Source organism: Cynocephalus volans, chromosome 3 (assembly GCF_027409185.1).
Source record: "Cynocephalus volans isolate mCynVol1 chromosome 3, mCynVol1.pri, whole genome shotgun sequence".
NCBI lineage: Eukaryota > Metazoa > Chordata > Mammalia > Dermoptera > Cynocephalidae > Cynocephalus > Cynocephalus volans.
This window is the reverse complement of record NC_084462.1, coordinates 55,696,227-55,711,444: the sequence shown is the minus strand read 5'-3', so window position 1 is coordinate 55,711,444 and position 15,218 is coordinate 55,696,227. Positions and strand designations below refer to the sequence as shown.

The 15,218-nt window shown below is 39.7% G+C and overlaps 1 protein-coding gene across 6 annotated transcripts in view; it reads right to left on the bottom strand.

Annotated features, from left to right (window-relative positions):
• The window catches only part of ABHD2 (abhydrolase domain containing 2, acylglycerol lipase), a 95,892-nt gene that overhangs the window by 22,941 nt on the left and 57,733 nt on the right, over positions 1-15,218 (bottom strand). For 5 of the 6 annotated variants that reach the window (XM_063090322.1, XM_063090324.1, XM_063090323.1 and 2 more), the window contains one exon: positions 13,178-13,345. The exons of the other annotated variant lie outside the window; for it this stretch is intronic. In XM_063090322.1, coding sequence (XP_062946392.1) covers positions 13,178-13,345 — 168 coding nt within the window. The remainder of the gene's footprint in view (positions 1-13,177; positions 13,346-15,218) is intronic. 6 annotated transcript variants of the gene reach the window in all.

The following is a 15,218-nucleotide window of genomic DNA, read 5'->3' as shown; positions in this document are numbered from 1 at the left end:
GCTCCCAGCGCCGCACTCTCCCAAGTGAGCCACGGAGTTGGCCCATACTAATGTTTTTAAAGTACAAACCTTTGGTCCAGCAACTCCACTTTTGGGGACTTTATACTGTGGATTTACTTGCACATGTATGCAAAGATGTGTGTGCAAAATGTTCACTGCATCACTGTTTGTAGCAGCAAAGGATTGGAAACAACCTAAATTTCCATCAGCAGAGGACTAGTTAAATGAAGCACTACACTGCAGAGAAAAAGAATGATGTAGTGTTGGCTGACATGGAATGACTCCTGCCATCTTACTGAGGGACAACAACAAGGATGGAGCAGAGGGTATGGCACCACTTCATGTGTGTACTTAGGTTTTAAAGGGATTATATGTGTGCATGTACCTGATCAAATATTCACTGAAGAACTGTAACAGACATTGATTTTCTGGAGAGGAGGACTAGGGGTCTGGATGGGAGAAAAACCCAGTTTCACTATATAGACTTTTGCACTGTTTGAATGTTTTTACTATGTGCATACATTACTTTTCCAATTAATATCTAGCCAGTTTATAAAAATAACAAAAAATATAGAATTAAAAAAAAACAAACCAACCCCATACTGGCCACCTGTTCCCCCTGCCCCTGCAAAAAACAACAAAGAAAAAAGATGTCTAAATCCTCTTAGTCCAGTTTCAACTATGCTAAACACATGGAACATATCACTTGCGCTGGCGCAGTGGTTTGTGCTGGTGACATTATCTGCCTGCATAAGAAACGGTACTGAGAGACTTATTTTAAATTGTTACTAAAATCTTTACTTCTCTACCATTTCCTTGAGTTTCTGCCTAATTTTGTCATTCCTAGGCTAATTATTCATATCTTTATGTTTTGTTCTAACATAGAACGAGCCTCTATTAGATGATAAACTCAGCAAAGCAAAGATATTCTTGGTCTTGTTCACCATTGTATCTGTGAGGCCAGGTGTTTCGTGGGCACTTAATAACGATTACCTAAATGAATGGACAGATGAACAGATGCACTATGTTTCAGGCTGTCTGCTAGGAAATTAAACACAGATGAGGAACCAGATTTAATGACATGAAAAGACTTGCCCACCCCTCACATAGTGAGTAATCAGGAGCACTGAACTTCAGACCCATGCCTAACCCCAAAGCCCAAGCCCTTTGCCTTGTATCACAAATCTACCTTAGCACTGCAGGGATTTATTGTTTAATTATTATAAGTCTAACTTTCTCCCCATCTGATTCTTTTTAGACCCATTTATCTTTACTCAGGCTTGAAACTAATTATTTGAGACCTGGAGCATATGTTCAGAAGTCACTGGGGCAGTTACAAAACTTGGATTTGCCACACTACTAAGGAGCAATTACGGCTAATTGTGTAGGCACTTTGAGAGCCTCCATTTAATTAAATCCAAACACATCTGATCTGGATAAAAGACCAGCCCGGCCTGATGCTGGACAAGCTGTTGAGTCTTCTGTGAAGAGCTGCCACCCTTCCCTGCAAGGGAAGGAGAAAGACACGGAGTGTCTGCCCAGGTCCATGATCAGTCTTCTGGAAGGCACTGAGTTCTCCTGGGATCTCCACCTGATGTCAGTTACCAAACACCCCCAGTGACTTAGGAGTGCCTCCCTGGCCTGTTTTACTGAGAGCTACAGTAATCTGTTTTTTAATACTAGGAGGATCTTAATGAGGTTCTATGTATTTAATCCTTACAGGATTAGCACCAGTAACAAGATTTAGATAATCTTGCTGCCGCTTTTTAAAGACAAGATGAAATATGAGACACTAGCCTGGCCTTAGAGAGATGAGTACTACAGGCCCATCTTGGAAAGGCAGCCTGCTGAGAACAGGAAAGACCCCTTGCCTTTTTCCTCAAGCTCCCACCCCTAAAGAAAGACAAGGTAAGGGTTGTCTGAAAGCCACTACTTCAAAAGCCATTTCCCCAAATGACGCTAACATGACTAAGTAGACTAAATACAGGGACTCAGAGACTTGGTGTTCTTTGTGGATGGAAACTTTGAGTCATCTCTATATCCTTCATGCCAGGCATGGGCCTGGTACATGGTGGGCGTGTCACAGAAATGTTAGGTGGATAAGAAGGAAGTTTGAATCATGTGGAATGAAAGCACACAATACTGGCCAGTGTGACTGTGCAGCGGACAGAAGTACTTGAATATCTTTTCCACTAAGTTTAATCAAAGAGAAAGACATGGTCAAGCTAACAACATGGCTTGCTGACACGTGGGTGGTTGGGGATCTAGCAGCCCTTGTCACTCTCATAGTAAAAGTATGTGAGTCATTTCTTAAAGCCAAGAGGAAACTACTGCAAAGCTGAGTCACTCAGGAAGAGAACAGCTGTGGATGTAAAGTGAGAGCCCCTCTTTGCCCATCACATTTACTGGCTTTGTCCTTATCTCTAAAACAAAGATTTTCACAAGTAAGTGTTTAGCTTTGTTTCCCTAGGTATAGAATGCCTAAAACTGCCCTCTTCTGGCTGAGGTTTAAGTATTCAGATCTCATCCGGAAAGTACAGAACCTATCACTGCTTCTCCACAGTTCTGCTCTGGATATGACTCCCCATCACACTCCCTGAAGCTCCTGGCCCAACTCCCAGCAGACGATCTTGCTGGGGTTTTTACTAAGTTGCTTGAGCTTCTGCAAATTCACTATCCTCATTTCACATTCTCTCTCTCTTCCCCATCTCTTCTTTCTCCCTTCCCATTGTGTCCTTCTGCCATTATACGTCTTGACTGTTTGATGCAGAGGCAACAAAATTCATAGTTGTCAACCTGGAATCATGAATACAATCCAAAATTGAGTCTGTATCAATTAAAAGGGTAGATATGAGAAGCTTCTAGAAACATCTATGTTCATGATCTAATCAAATATTATAAGATGGGTTGAGTGGTAAAAACAAAATACAAGTTCCTTATAAATCACTGTCTGCAACTCCTTATGGTGAGATGTGTTAGACTGTGGGTAATCTCTACAGCATGCTATAGGTAGGATAACCATACATCCTAGTTTGTCTGAGAGAACCCTGAAGTTTGTCTGTTGTTCTGATGCTGTTATTAATAAGGTCTCTTTTTAGTCTCAAAAGCATCCCAGTTGGGATGATAAATCAAGTGATCACCCCAGGTACAGGGCTTCCCTCCCAAGACTGAAATGCTGCCTTCTAAGCATGGCAAAGTAGTCTGATCTTTCCCTGAGGTTTCAAAAGATATTTTAAAAAACAAAAAATTCCAGTATTAAACTCAGCTGGACATTAAAGAGCTCCTCCTTCAAGCAACAGAATACAATTTTGTGATTTCAGGTACTTCCTCTCAGCTTGATGTCTAATGCCAGAAAGTTAAGAGTTTAGAAATAAGTAGAGGGCTCACTTCTTCATTATTTAAACTCACAGAAAAAAGCAATTTAAATCTTTTGAGACCATTTTCAATGCCAAAATGCTCCAGAGTTTGGAGTTTTGGTCGGAGATGGGTGCTAAGTTCATAGGAGGCTCATGATCCTAAGATACTCAGTCACGTTATGGCGGCCAAAGCTAGGTTATTTTTATTCCTTTTACCTGATATAAAAGAGACTTACAAAAAATCCTAAATTTTTTCTCTTTTCTAATCAAGACCAAACTCTAGGACCCTTTGTCACATGCTTCTTAACTTTCTGGTAATAAAACTTCAAAATATTAAGATATGACATGGAGGCCAAAATAACAAGAAGATAAAAAATCCTGGTTTTCAGTTCATCCCTTGGCTGGTAGATTTGATCCAGCTCCACTTCACTCTGAACATGAATACTGGCCTGTTGGAATAAGGCACTTGGCCAAAGACAGACAGAAGGAGCAGAATGCTTCCTGAATTTACTGATCCCCTACAGCATCAATAACAAAAACACTCACATTTCAAACATTGCCTGTGTTAGAAAATCAATTAAGTCAATAGAGAATAAGCCAACTAGTCTACTGCTGCAGTTTTCCAATGAAATATTAGCCTCTTTATAATAAACACGCTTCAAAAAAATCTTCAAGGGCTGGCCTGTGGCTTACTTGGGAGAGTGTGGTGCTGATGGCACCAGGGCCGCGGGTTTGGATCCCTATACAGGGATGGCCAGTTAGCTCACTTGGGAGAGTGTGGCGCTGACAACACCAAGTCAAGGGTTAAGATCCCCTTACTGGTCATCTTAAAAAAAAGAAAAAAACCTTCAAGATTTCTCTATCTTCCTTCATTTCCAAGTGTTATTCATTGTTCTCATCCATGTGATAGAGTTGTGTACCTGCCCAATAAGTGCAATACCCTATTTCAATAAGAAATTTAAAAGACAGTTTGGTAAATTTCACCCTTTTAGGTGCTATTAGTCATCTTAACACGTTCACATTTTATTTCTGGTCAGATTAGCTAATGTCATTTAATTTAATTCATCAAAAGAGAAATATTTCATATTTTCTAGTTTAAAAAACTATGAACTATACTGAGGTAAGTGATGAGAAACTTTCTTTAAAGAATAAAAATAATTTTTAGAAGGTTAAAATATAGCATACAGAACATGTACTACAATAAAAACAGCTTGCCAGTACTGATTTTCAGAGCTGTCTCTGAATACAGAGGCCAGTCGCTTTGAGATGGAGGTGTTGTGACCCAACCAGATGTGGCCAGGAGGCAAATACTGAAGACTGTGCAGCTGAGAAGCAAGCAGTGCATCCTTCAAAATAGCCACTGGGGCCTAGTCATCCCTGTAAACTCAGACCAAGCTCAAAAAAGAACAATTTTTATGCTCAGCAAGAATAGCTTCTCAAACTGGTCCTTGCAGAAGTTCAAAAGTTCAAATGAAGTCAACTGTATGAAGCTGATGTGGAAGTGATACAGTTTGGATATGTTTGTTTGCCAAAACTCATGTTGAATCTGATCCCCAGCGTGGCAGTGTTAGGAGGCATCTGGGTCATGGGGGTGGATCCTTCATGAATTGATTAATGCCCTCCCAGGGGGCGGTTAGGGAAGGTTGTGAATGAGATCCCTCTCTACTAGCTCCTGGAAGAGCGGAGCATGACAACTCCCTCCCTCTCTATCTTGCTTCCTCTCACCATGTGACCTCCTTGCACCTACCAGGAGGTAGGCGCCTGCTGCTTTCAGGCATGAGGAGAAGCATCCTGAGGCCTGTGCCAGATGCTGCTGTCCCAGAATCATGAGTCAAATAAACCTCTTTTCTTTATAAATTATACAGTCTCAAGTAGTCTGTTATAACAACACAAAAATGGACTGATACAAGAGGCAAGGTCATAAACTTTTGCCTTTTCTCCTCTAAGTTGGCTCACAGAAAACTCAAAGTTAAAGGACTAATAAAGACAATAATCATTATCACTTACTGGCATTTGCTGGACTCTGTGCAACACACTTTTACATTACTGCCAATTTTTTCAACAGCCTTTTTCAAATTTCTCAGGTAGATTTTCAGACCTCCCATCTATTGGACTCTAAAGCACAGGCTCTTTCCCTATGCAGGCCTTTACTGATCATGTCCTTCTAACTGATATACTAGATGCAAGAAATTAACAAAAAATAATATAAAAATTGAAACTAAGATCTGGTCTCTGTCCTTGAAAAGGTTGCCATTGGTATATACTCTTTTTGGACTCACCCAGCCAATGAGTTTAGACTTGACTGTGACTGTACACCCCTCCCCTGCCCCACTACATGGTGAGCTGTTCCTCACAGACAGATCTTCCCAGAGACAGGGACTCAAACTCATGTAGGGTTTGGCCCTCATGCCTATATTCTCATGGCAGAGGTTGGTCCCATGAATGTCTAGAAACTGCTGCATGAACAAAAGATCAGACACCAAATCCAACAGGCTCATTTCTGTGGCTCTGAGAAGCTCTTGGATGTTCTTTTGCCTTAAATCTAAAATATATCTGACCAGGAACTATTTCCTTACTCCTTAGAAGTATCAGCAGGATGCAGTTTCTTACATGGAAAGGCAACATAGCCTGTTGTTAAGTAGCATGGACTCTAGGACTAGACTGCTAGACTGCCTGGGTTTGAAACCTAGATCGCCCACTCATCAGCTTTGCGATCTGGAGCAAGTTTTTCAACCTTGCTGGGCCTCAGTTTCCTCATCTGTAAAAGGGGGATGACTGATTTAATATATCACATTAAAGTGCTCAGAACAGTGCCTGGCACACAACAAATGCTATGTAAGTGATAGCTATCAATAAAAACAGTAACGACCATTACCACCAAAGTGGGGAAAAATCTTTTTTTTTTTTTTTAAAAGATGACCGGTAAGGGGATCTTAACCCTTGGCTTGGTGTTGTCAGCACCACACTCTCCCAAGTGAGCCACAGGCCGGCCCCGGAAAAATCTTTCTAAATGCTCAAATATCCCTCTGCTCCTCTATATTCTAAAGAACAGTATCCTAAATAGGAAATTAATACTACAACCAAGCTGGTATTGAGTTGGGGTTAAGAATCACACAGTTTGAATGCTGGTTCTGCCATTTACTAGTCACATGTCCCAAGGCAAGGTACTTAACCTCCCTAAACCTGTAAAGTGGAGACACTAATTAATACCCACCTCTGAGGCTGTAAGGATCAAGTGAAGTAATACTTGTAAAACTCAGCACATGTCTGGCACTCATTAGTGTGAGATAAGTGGTAACTGCTGTCATGAAGGATTTTCCTTAATGAATTTATCTTTCAAAGGCAGCACGAAGGATTCTAAGTCACAAGAATGCATAATTATCCAGTTAGGGAAAGTCTGTGCAAGAGAGATCTGTTTTCAACAAGTTCTAATCACATCAGCAAAGATGTCCAATAACAAGGGATTAGTGCTTAGGCTGTTTGGAACAGAATTAGTTTGATAAATGTGAAAAGATCTTTTACAGTTTTCTCAGCAAGAGTGATCTGTGATGGGTGCATAATAGGAAAAGAAGAATATAGACAGTCCCAAACTTATGATGATTCAGTGTGACTATTTTTCGACTCTGTACCCGTACCAGCATTCTGGTTTTCACTGTCAGTAAATTATTCAATAAATTACATGAGCTATTCAACACTTTATTATAAAATAGACTTTAGATGATTTGTCCAACTGTAAGCTAATGTAATCATTCTGAGCACATTTAAGGTAGGCTAGGCTAAGCTATGATGTTTGGTAGGTTAGGTGTATTAAATGCACTTTCAACTTCTGATATTTCCAACTTACAATGGATTTATCGGGACATAACCCCATCATAAGCCAAGGAGCATCTGTATTGGATTCATGTTAATGCCCTCCTTAGTTTTCTTCTGGTCAAGATTACAGTTGCAAAAAGCTAAAAGGGTAGTGACTTGGATGCCTGGCATCTACTCAAGAGAGATGAGATTTGCACAAGGGAAGACTCACATATAGAGCACACCTGTTTGAGACATGCTCATTTATAAAGTATCACCTTACATCCAGGAACTGTCATTTCACATCCATCACTTTGGTCCTCATTGTCAGCATTCAGGAAACTGATGGAGCGAGCACTTTTTATGGAGTGAGCACTTTCTATGTGCCAAGCAGGATTCTAGGCACTGGGAGCTATAGCAGGAAGCACAAAAGCCCCCTGCTCTCATGGAGTGAATTTTTGCAATAGAGAGACAGATAATAAACATATAAACAAACAATTTAATAATGTATAAAAGCAAATTCATAATTTCAAATCATAAGTTCCTTGAAGAACGTAAAGAGGTGCATTAGATACATGACTGGGGTGGGGGTGGAGCAATATTACATGGGGGGAGTCAAGGAAGGGCTCCCTGAGAAGGTGACATCTTGTTTGAGACCCGAATGACAAGAAGCCAAGTGAAGACCACAAAAGGGCCTTCCAAGCCGAACTTGGGCAGATCTGAAATGAGCAGGCCCAAGTCCCTCCGGAACTTTGTGACTGCCAAGGCTAGTACCTAGTGCTCACATATGCTCTGGATGGGACCACGCAGCCTGACTCGTGGGCTATGGCATGTTCTGGGGATCCAGGGTCCCCCCCCGAATGTCACACCCAATCATCCACATCAGGGAGGGTGATTTTGGTTGGGGGCCTAAAAGTGAAGGAAAGGAGATTTAAAAGAGGCATAAGGAACCTACAAGCCAATTGCAATACAGGAACATAATTTGGATCCTGAATTGAACAAACTATAATTAAAAAGGAAAAAAAAAAAAAAAAGAAAAAGACAGTTGGGAGATTGAACTGTTATTAAGAAATACTGTTAAGTGTTTTAGCTGTGGTGATACTATTGTGCTTATGTTTATGATATGGGCTCAACAGTATGCCTCCAAACTGCATATGTTGAAGTCCTAACTTTCAGTACCTCAGAATGCGACTGTATTTGGAGACAGGACTTTTAAAGATGTAATTAAGTTAAAATGAGGTTATTAGGGTGAACCCTAATTCAGAATGACTGGTGTTTTTTTTTTTTTTTTTTTTTGGCAGCTGGCTGCTAGAGGGCTTGAACCCTGGACCTTGGTGTTATCAGCACCACGCTCTAACCAACTGAGCTAACCAGCCAGCCCTGACTGGTGTTCTTGTAAAAAAAGATTAGGACACAGACACAAATCCATGGAGAGATGACCACACTGTGAACATACAGCAAGAAGGTGGCCATCTACAAGCCAAGGTCTCAGAAGCAACCAAACAGGACGACACCTTGATCTCCAGACTTCTAGCATCCATGATTGTGTGAGAAAATAAATTTCTGCTGATAAGTCACCCAGACTGTGGTATTTTGTTTTGGCAACCCTGACAAACTAGAACAGTTTACAAAGAGTCTACATATCTTAGCAATATGCACTGAAATAGTCACAAATGAAATGACAGGCTGTCAGGGACTTACTTCAAAATCACTTTGAGAGGGATGCAAGAAAGGAGTGCTTTACAGACAAAACAAGACCCGCCATGAGTTGAATAACTGTTGAGGTTGGGCACTGAGTACACTGGAGTTTATTCTAGGTTCGTCCTACTATTTTCTCTACTTCTGTATATTTTGAAAATTTCTATAATAAAAAGTTCTTTTAAAAAGGGGCTGGTCAGTTAGCTCAGTTGGCTGGAGTGCGGTGTTATAACATCAAGGTCAAGGGTTCAGATCCCTGTACAGGCCAGCTGCCAAAGCAAACAAAACAAAAACAAAAATAAAAAACAAAACTAAAAAGGACATAAGGGATAATACCTGTTATCTGTGGCTCTGACAAACCTTGGCTGTACTTAAGACTCTGCCTGGGCTCCTGGCATTGATATCTTTTAAAAGCTGTCAGGGGAAATTCCTAATGTTGATAACTACTGGCCTACACAAACAGAACTAGAAGTTCTTCATGGGAGAAATAAGGGAAGACTTGAAGGAAAATACCATGTTCCTGGATGATAAAAGTAAATACTACAAAAGTAAACTTTTCCAAGTGAAGTTACAGATTAAAATTCCTATTAAAAAATGTGATGAGCTGTGCTACAGTTCACCAATATTTACTTTCCCTCCCTAAGAAGGATGTAGTCCCCCATCCCACTGAAGTTAAGCGTGGCTGTGTAGTGCACTTTGGCCAATAAATTGTGAGCAGGAATGACCTATATCATTTCCAGGCAGAAGCTTCAAGAGCCACACTCTTTCCACACTCTGTGAGTCTGGTAATGCGGCAGCTGGTGGCTGCTTCATCAACCTGTGTCCTTGAGTGAGGACAGGGACACAGAACCATCCACCTAAGCCATGATGAATGTAGTGTGAGGAAGAAATAGATCTTCATTTTTAATCAATGAGATTTGGGAGTTTGTTTCCATGGCATAATCTAGTCCATCTTGACCAATACAGAAATTCAACATAGAACTTGACAAAATAATTCTAAAGTTCACTTGAAAGAAATCAATAGGCAGGGAGACAAAAGCGCACCGGGAAGGAGCAATGAGTCAGGGTTAGAGCTATCAGATATTAGGCCATATCACAAAGCAGCAATAATTAAAAATTAACAACAATACTGAGTGTGGAAACAAACGTCAACAAACATTTGTACTGAACTATATAAAGCCTTATGTAGACAGGTAATACACTGATGAATTTAATACATGATTAACTGTAATGAAGGTTTTTCAATTCTAGCATGTTAAGGAGCTGCCTCAGTTTACTGATCAAAAGTAACAAATGTGGGCTTTGCTCTAATGTACCAGGCTGCTTTTGTTGAACGACTGCTCCTTATTCACCAGTCCAGGGAAACATTTATAAAGAACACATCATTTTAAACTTAAATTACATCAATAGCACCTAATGAAACTCTAGCACTTTCTCTCTCTAGCTTCTTCCAATCTACCAAAGATGTTTTAAGTTTTTAGATTTCAACAAAGTGTCTGAATTCTGGATTTTTGACAGTTTTAAGGTCACACTTGTTTGACCTTATCTCCCAGTGCTTAAAAGATGCACCTCAACAATGAAAAGACATGTTAACACACAGAAACCTGAATAACAGGGCTAGAAAAATCACCCCATATCTTCTAGGTCACTTGCCTTTCTGGAAAATTACTTAAGTATATAACAAACTGTAGGAATTTACATCTAAAATTCTGATGAAACAAAATATAACAACAACAACAAATAAAAGTAAACTGTTACATTACTTTTTAAAATTGGGGGCTGAAGCTCTCCTTAGATGGACTCACCTCATCTCTACGGATTTTTTCATGCTCAGATTCTCTTCAGCCCAAATACACTGTGCTCCTAAAGGTAGCTGTGCATGCTGCTTTTCTTCTTGGCCTGTCCTCCCCAAAGGTTACGAGCTCCAACTCATCCTCACCTTTGAGGATCCTGCTCAAATGCCTTTCCTAGGAGAATCCTTCCTTCTGTGATGCGACTCCTTGCCTGCGCAATCCGACTGGTGTCCCTGAGCTGCTGCAGCGCGCTAATCAGACCCTCTCCATCAGTGCATGCATCACACTGTACTGAAATTATTTATTGATATTATCGTTCCCCCCCTTTCCCCGCAGAAGACTTCTTATTGATCTGGGTCACACAGAGCATGGCCAATCCCTCACCCACATTAACGGAACTTCAAGTATTTGAATAAGAATAAACCTAAACATTTAATAAATCTTTACTATATGTTAATCAACTGCCTGCCAAGTCCTTAGCAACCCACATTTAACTGTAGCTCCCATTATTGCAGTTGAAGAATGTGGAACTAAGGTTAAGCAAACTGCTCAAGGCCACAGAGCCAGGCATTGGCAGGGCTGGGGTATCTAATCCACAGCCTGCCTCCTGACCTGGTTCCTTTCTGCAAGCACATCCCACACTGAGCCTACTCTGTTCTCCTTCAACTACTGGACTCCCCTGAGTTTGTATGGTAATGCCTTTTAATCTGCTATTCTTTGTCTGCAGCCCATAGCACAGCACTCTGGGGGCAGGTGGGAGGCTTGGACCAAACAGACCCAGCTATTCTACTAGCTCTGAAATGATTCTGGAGGCTGGGACAGCCAGATCCAGGCTCCTTTCTTAGCTCCTCTTCTTACTGCCTCTATACATTTGCCTGAATTACTTAACCCCAGTGGGCCTCAGTATTACCATCAGAATTTTACTACTGTCTCCTGGGTTGCTACAGAGATTAAAGGGATTATGTCTCCATGAGACATCAGTACTGTACTTGGCACACACTGACTGCCCTCACCGGCACTTCACATCTTCTTGTTGGTACACTGTGCTGTTAGACAGTGCTCCCAAGTCTCTGGGCCCTGCAGCCAAGCCATGCCTCCCCATCCCCTATTTGTATAGAAGGATCTTTATATCTAAGTACAGGACCTTAGAATTAGTCCCCACTGTTTTCATTTGTGTTAGATTTTGCCTGTTTCTGCCTTGTGGATCCAATTCTGTCTCCCACATACCCACTATTCCCCATGGGTCTGTGTTATCTGTAACACAGAGTGTGTATGGAGGCAGAAACAGACTCAGAGTACCCAGCACTGTGCTTGGCACTAAGCAGGCACACCTGCTGACGCTTCCCTACCTGTGACCTTCCCTTACCTGCCCTACAGGAGACAAGGTCATTCCTGCTTACATGTTACCAATGGCAGCATAAGCCGGAATGACCTTGCAAGAGAACAATCTGACGAGATGTACAAATATGCATAAAAATTGTTGACTCCATAATTCTACTGGAAATTTACTCCAAAGAAGTCATTAAAGAGAAACAAATTTCTACGTACGTGTTTATAGTGTCATTATTTAAAATGCTGAAAAACTCTAAATAATCTAAATGCCCTACAAAGAGGAGTGTTAAATAAACTGTAACAGAGTAATAATAACAATGTGGCTCTTAAAAAGATTAAATATAATGACTATGCATCTTTATATTAGTGAATATAAAGTTATTTAAATAAATTACCATACATAATACACACTATGACTGCAACTAAATAAAAACTATGTGCACATAGATAAAGAGAGAATGGGAGGAAAAGAATAGAAAATTATATTTATGGTGAGATTATAGATAATAATTTTCAGTTGTTTCCCATTAAAACATATTAGAATTTATTTGGTCATAAACATCCTGAATATTTATACACATACAGACACATATTTTATGTGGTTATTATTTATGTGTGCATATATAATCTGAAAGGAGAGCTACACAGGAATCAAGAATGAGCAGACCAGAAGCTAGGGTCTTAGCTAACACAGGATTTTAATTAAGGTCAAGAAGCATTTGTCTAAATATGAGATCCAGTTCCTGTCCTCAAGGAACTTGAAATTCAGTGAGTTGCTAATGTGCCAGATTCCCTGCCCACTGACCTTCTTATGCCTCCTCATGTGCCTGCCTGCCAGTCAGGAGTCCTGAGGAAGGATCGTCAGGATGGTATAAAAGTGAAGGGCATAAGCCCCGCCACCCGGAGCACCCTCCCTGCTCTGACACCTACCAGCCAGGGATCCATGGGCCAGCCCTCCCCCAGTGAGCATCAGTTTCTGCCTCTGTGAGATGGGGTGGCTGCAGTGCCCATCTCAAAGCCTGGTGTGAGGCATGGCGTCATAAATGCCCAGGACAAGTCAGCTGCCATTATAACTGTGTGCCCTACCATCTCTTGCAGATGGGCATAAATTTTAAACTTAAAAAAATAAGGCAGCAGCAGAAGTAGCAGCATATTTGCAGTGAGAACAGAAAAAGGGGGTCTCCACTGGCCATGCCCCTGGCTTACCATAGGTGAACATGCGTGGCGAGGTCAGTTCAATGTTGGGCAGGGCGCCCAGGTGGTTCAGCACAGCGCACCGATAACCATTTTTCTGGGCGTAGTCAACGAAGGTGCGGATATACTGTTTCTCACTGTGATTGGCAATTCCGGGGCAGATGACCATGGTGACGTCCTCTACAGGGTGCAGAAAGAGATCCTGATGTATCCAATAAATGTGACATAATGAATGTACACAATTATACTTCACTGGCTTAGAAAACAGGAGGAGGGAATTTAACATACATCTCTTCATTGAATTTTCTGGGAAAGAATATCTTTCCCTTCTAGCTAGAGCTACTTATATTAGCGCTTTGCAAACTATTTATGGTGAAGGGTCAGTTTTTAAAATTCCCAGTCCATCATGGATAGACACTTTTGAAAAATACAATAAAAAGTAATTACTAGAAAAATGAAATAAAAAATATAAGCCTCAATTTTTTTATTATTAAATTCAACAGATATAAAATTACTGTCAAATTGCTATACAAGTTCCTAAACATTACTCTTAATTTCTGTATGAAATTCCATATGAATAAACAAACGAATGAATGGAAAAATAAAATGTAATGTTTGCACAGACCTCTTTGACCCAGCAATTTTACTTTCAGGTATTTATTCTATAGATATATGAAGGTTCTTCAAAAAGTTCATGGAAAGATTTATATTATCTTTTAATTCTATTTTTCCATGAACTTTTTGAGGTACCCTTGTATTTATACATATGCAAAATGATATATATGCAGTTGTAATGGCAAAAGACTGAACACAACTTAAATGTCCAGAAATAGGGGTCTGGTTTAATACATTATTGCACAACCAAGTGATGGAATATTACTTAGCCCTTAAAAATAACGAGACGTGTTCATATACACTGATATGGCAAGCTCTCCAATACATATTAAGTGAAAAAAAGCTAGGTGCTGCCATTTGTGTGGAGGAAAAATAGATGTTTATGTTTCCAAATGCATCCTTTAACTCTGGATCATACACAAGAAACCTAATAGTGGGTACCACTGGGGAGGGGTCTGGACAAGGAGTAGAGATGGGAGAAAGACTTAAACTTTCACTGTGTCTCATTAGTACCTTTTGGATTTTCTATTATGAACATGAATTACCTACTTGAAAATATAAATACATATTTTTCTTTAAAAGAAAACTAATGTTCAGGTTATTAAGTCTGATCATAATTTCTCTTCAAATTAAGATAAAAACAATTAAAAAATTCTTAATGCTAGTATGGAAATGTGAATTAGTAAACAATTTTGCTATATGCATAAAGATACTTAAAAATTGTATAAACCTTGACTTAGCAATTCCAATTCTTGAAACCTTGCTTAAAATATTATGATTAAGAATTCTCATCATAGAATTATTTATAGCGACAAAATTGTAAACAAGCTAAATGTCTAACAGTAAAGGAATGGTTGAATTATGATATGATCACGTCACAGAACATTAAGCAATCATTAAAGTTATGTTTTTAAGGACTTTTAGATTTTTCATGACATGCTAAATTATAATATAATATTTATAATATAATGTATAATAATTCAAATTTTGGAAAAAATGCATAAAACTGAAAGAAAATGGAATAAAATGTCAACAATGGAATGCTGAGTGGTAGGATATGGGTGATTCTTATTTCTCTTTTATTTTTATTTATTTTTTTCTTATTTTCTTTTTCAACTGTTTCTGTATTATCTAAATTTTCTAAAATGACATTCTTTTTGTACTTAGAAAAAAATCATATAAGGGAAAAAAAAGGGATGCTTTTCTAGGAGTGCTTCTCAGGTACAAATACTGCCTTCTCCAGAACCACCTTCATCAGTCCTTTCTGGGGACAGAGGTGATGGAAAGACATGAAAAAAAATACAACAAAGGATCAAAGTTTTGCCCTTTTCAACATCTCATGTTGGTACTAATTAGGAAGAGCAAACTGGTCAAACTAAATTCTGTGCTTTAATGGTAAAAAAGGTAAAAGCATTAAAAATGAAAGAAAACATTTCAC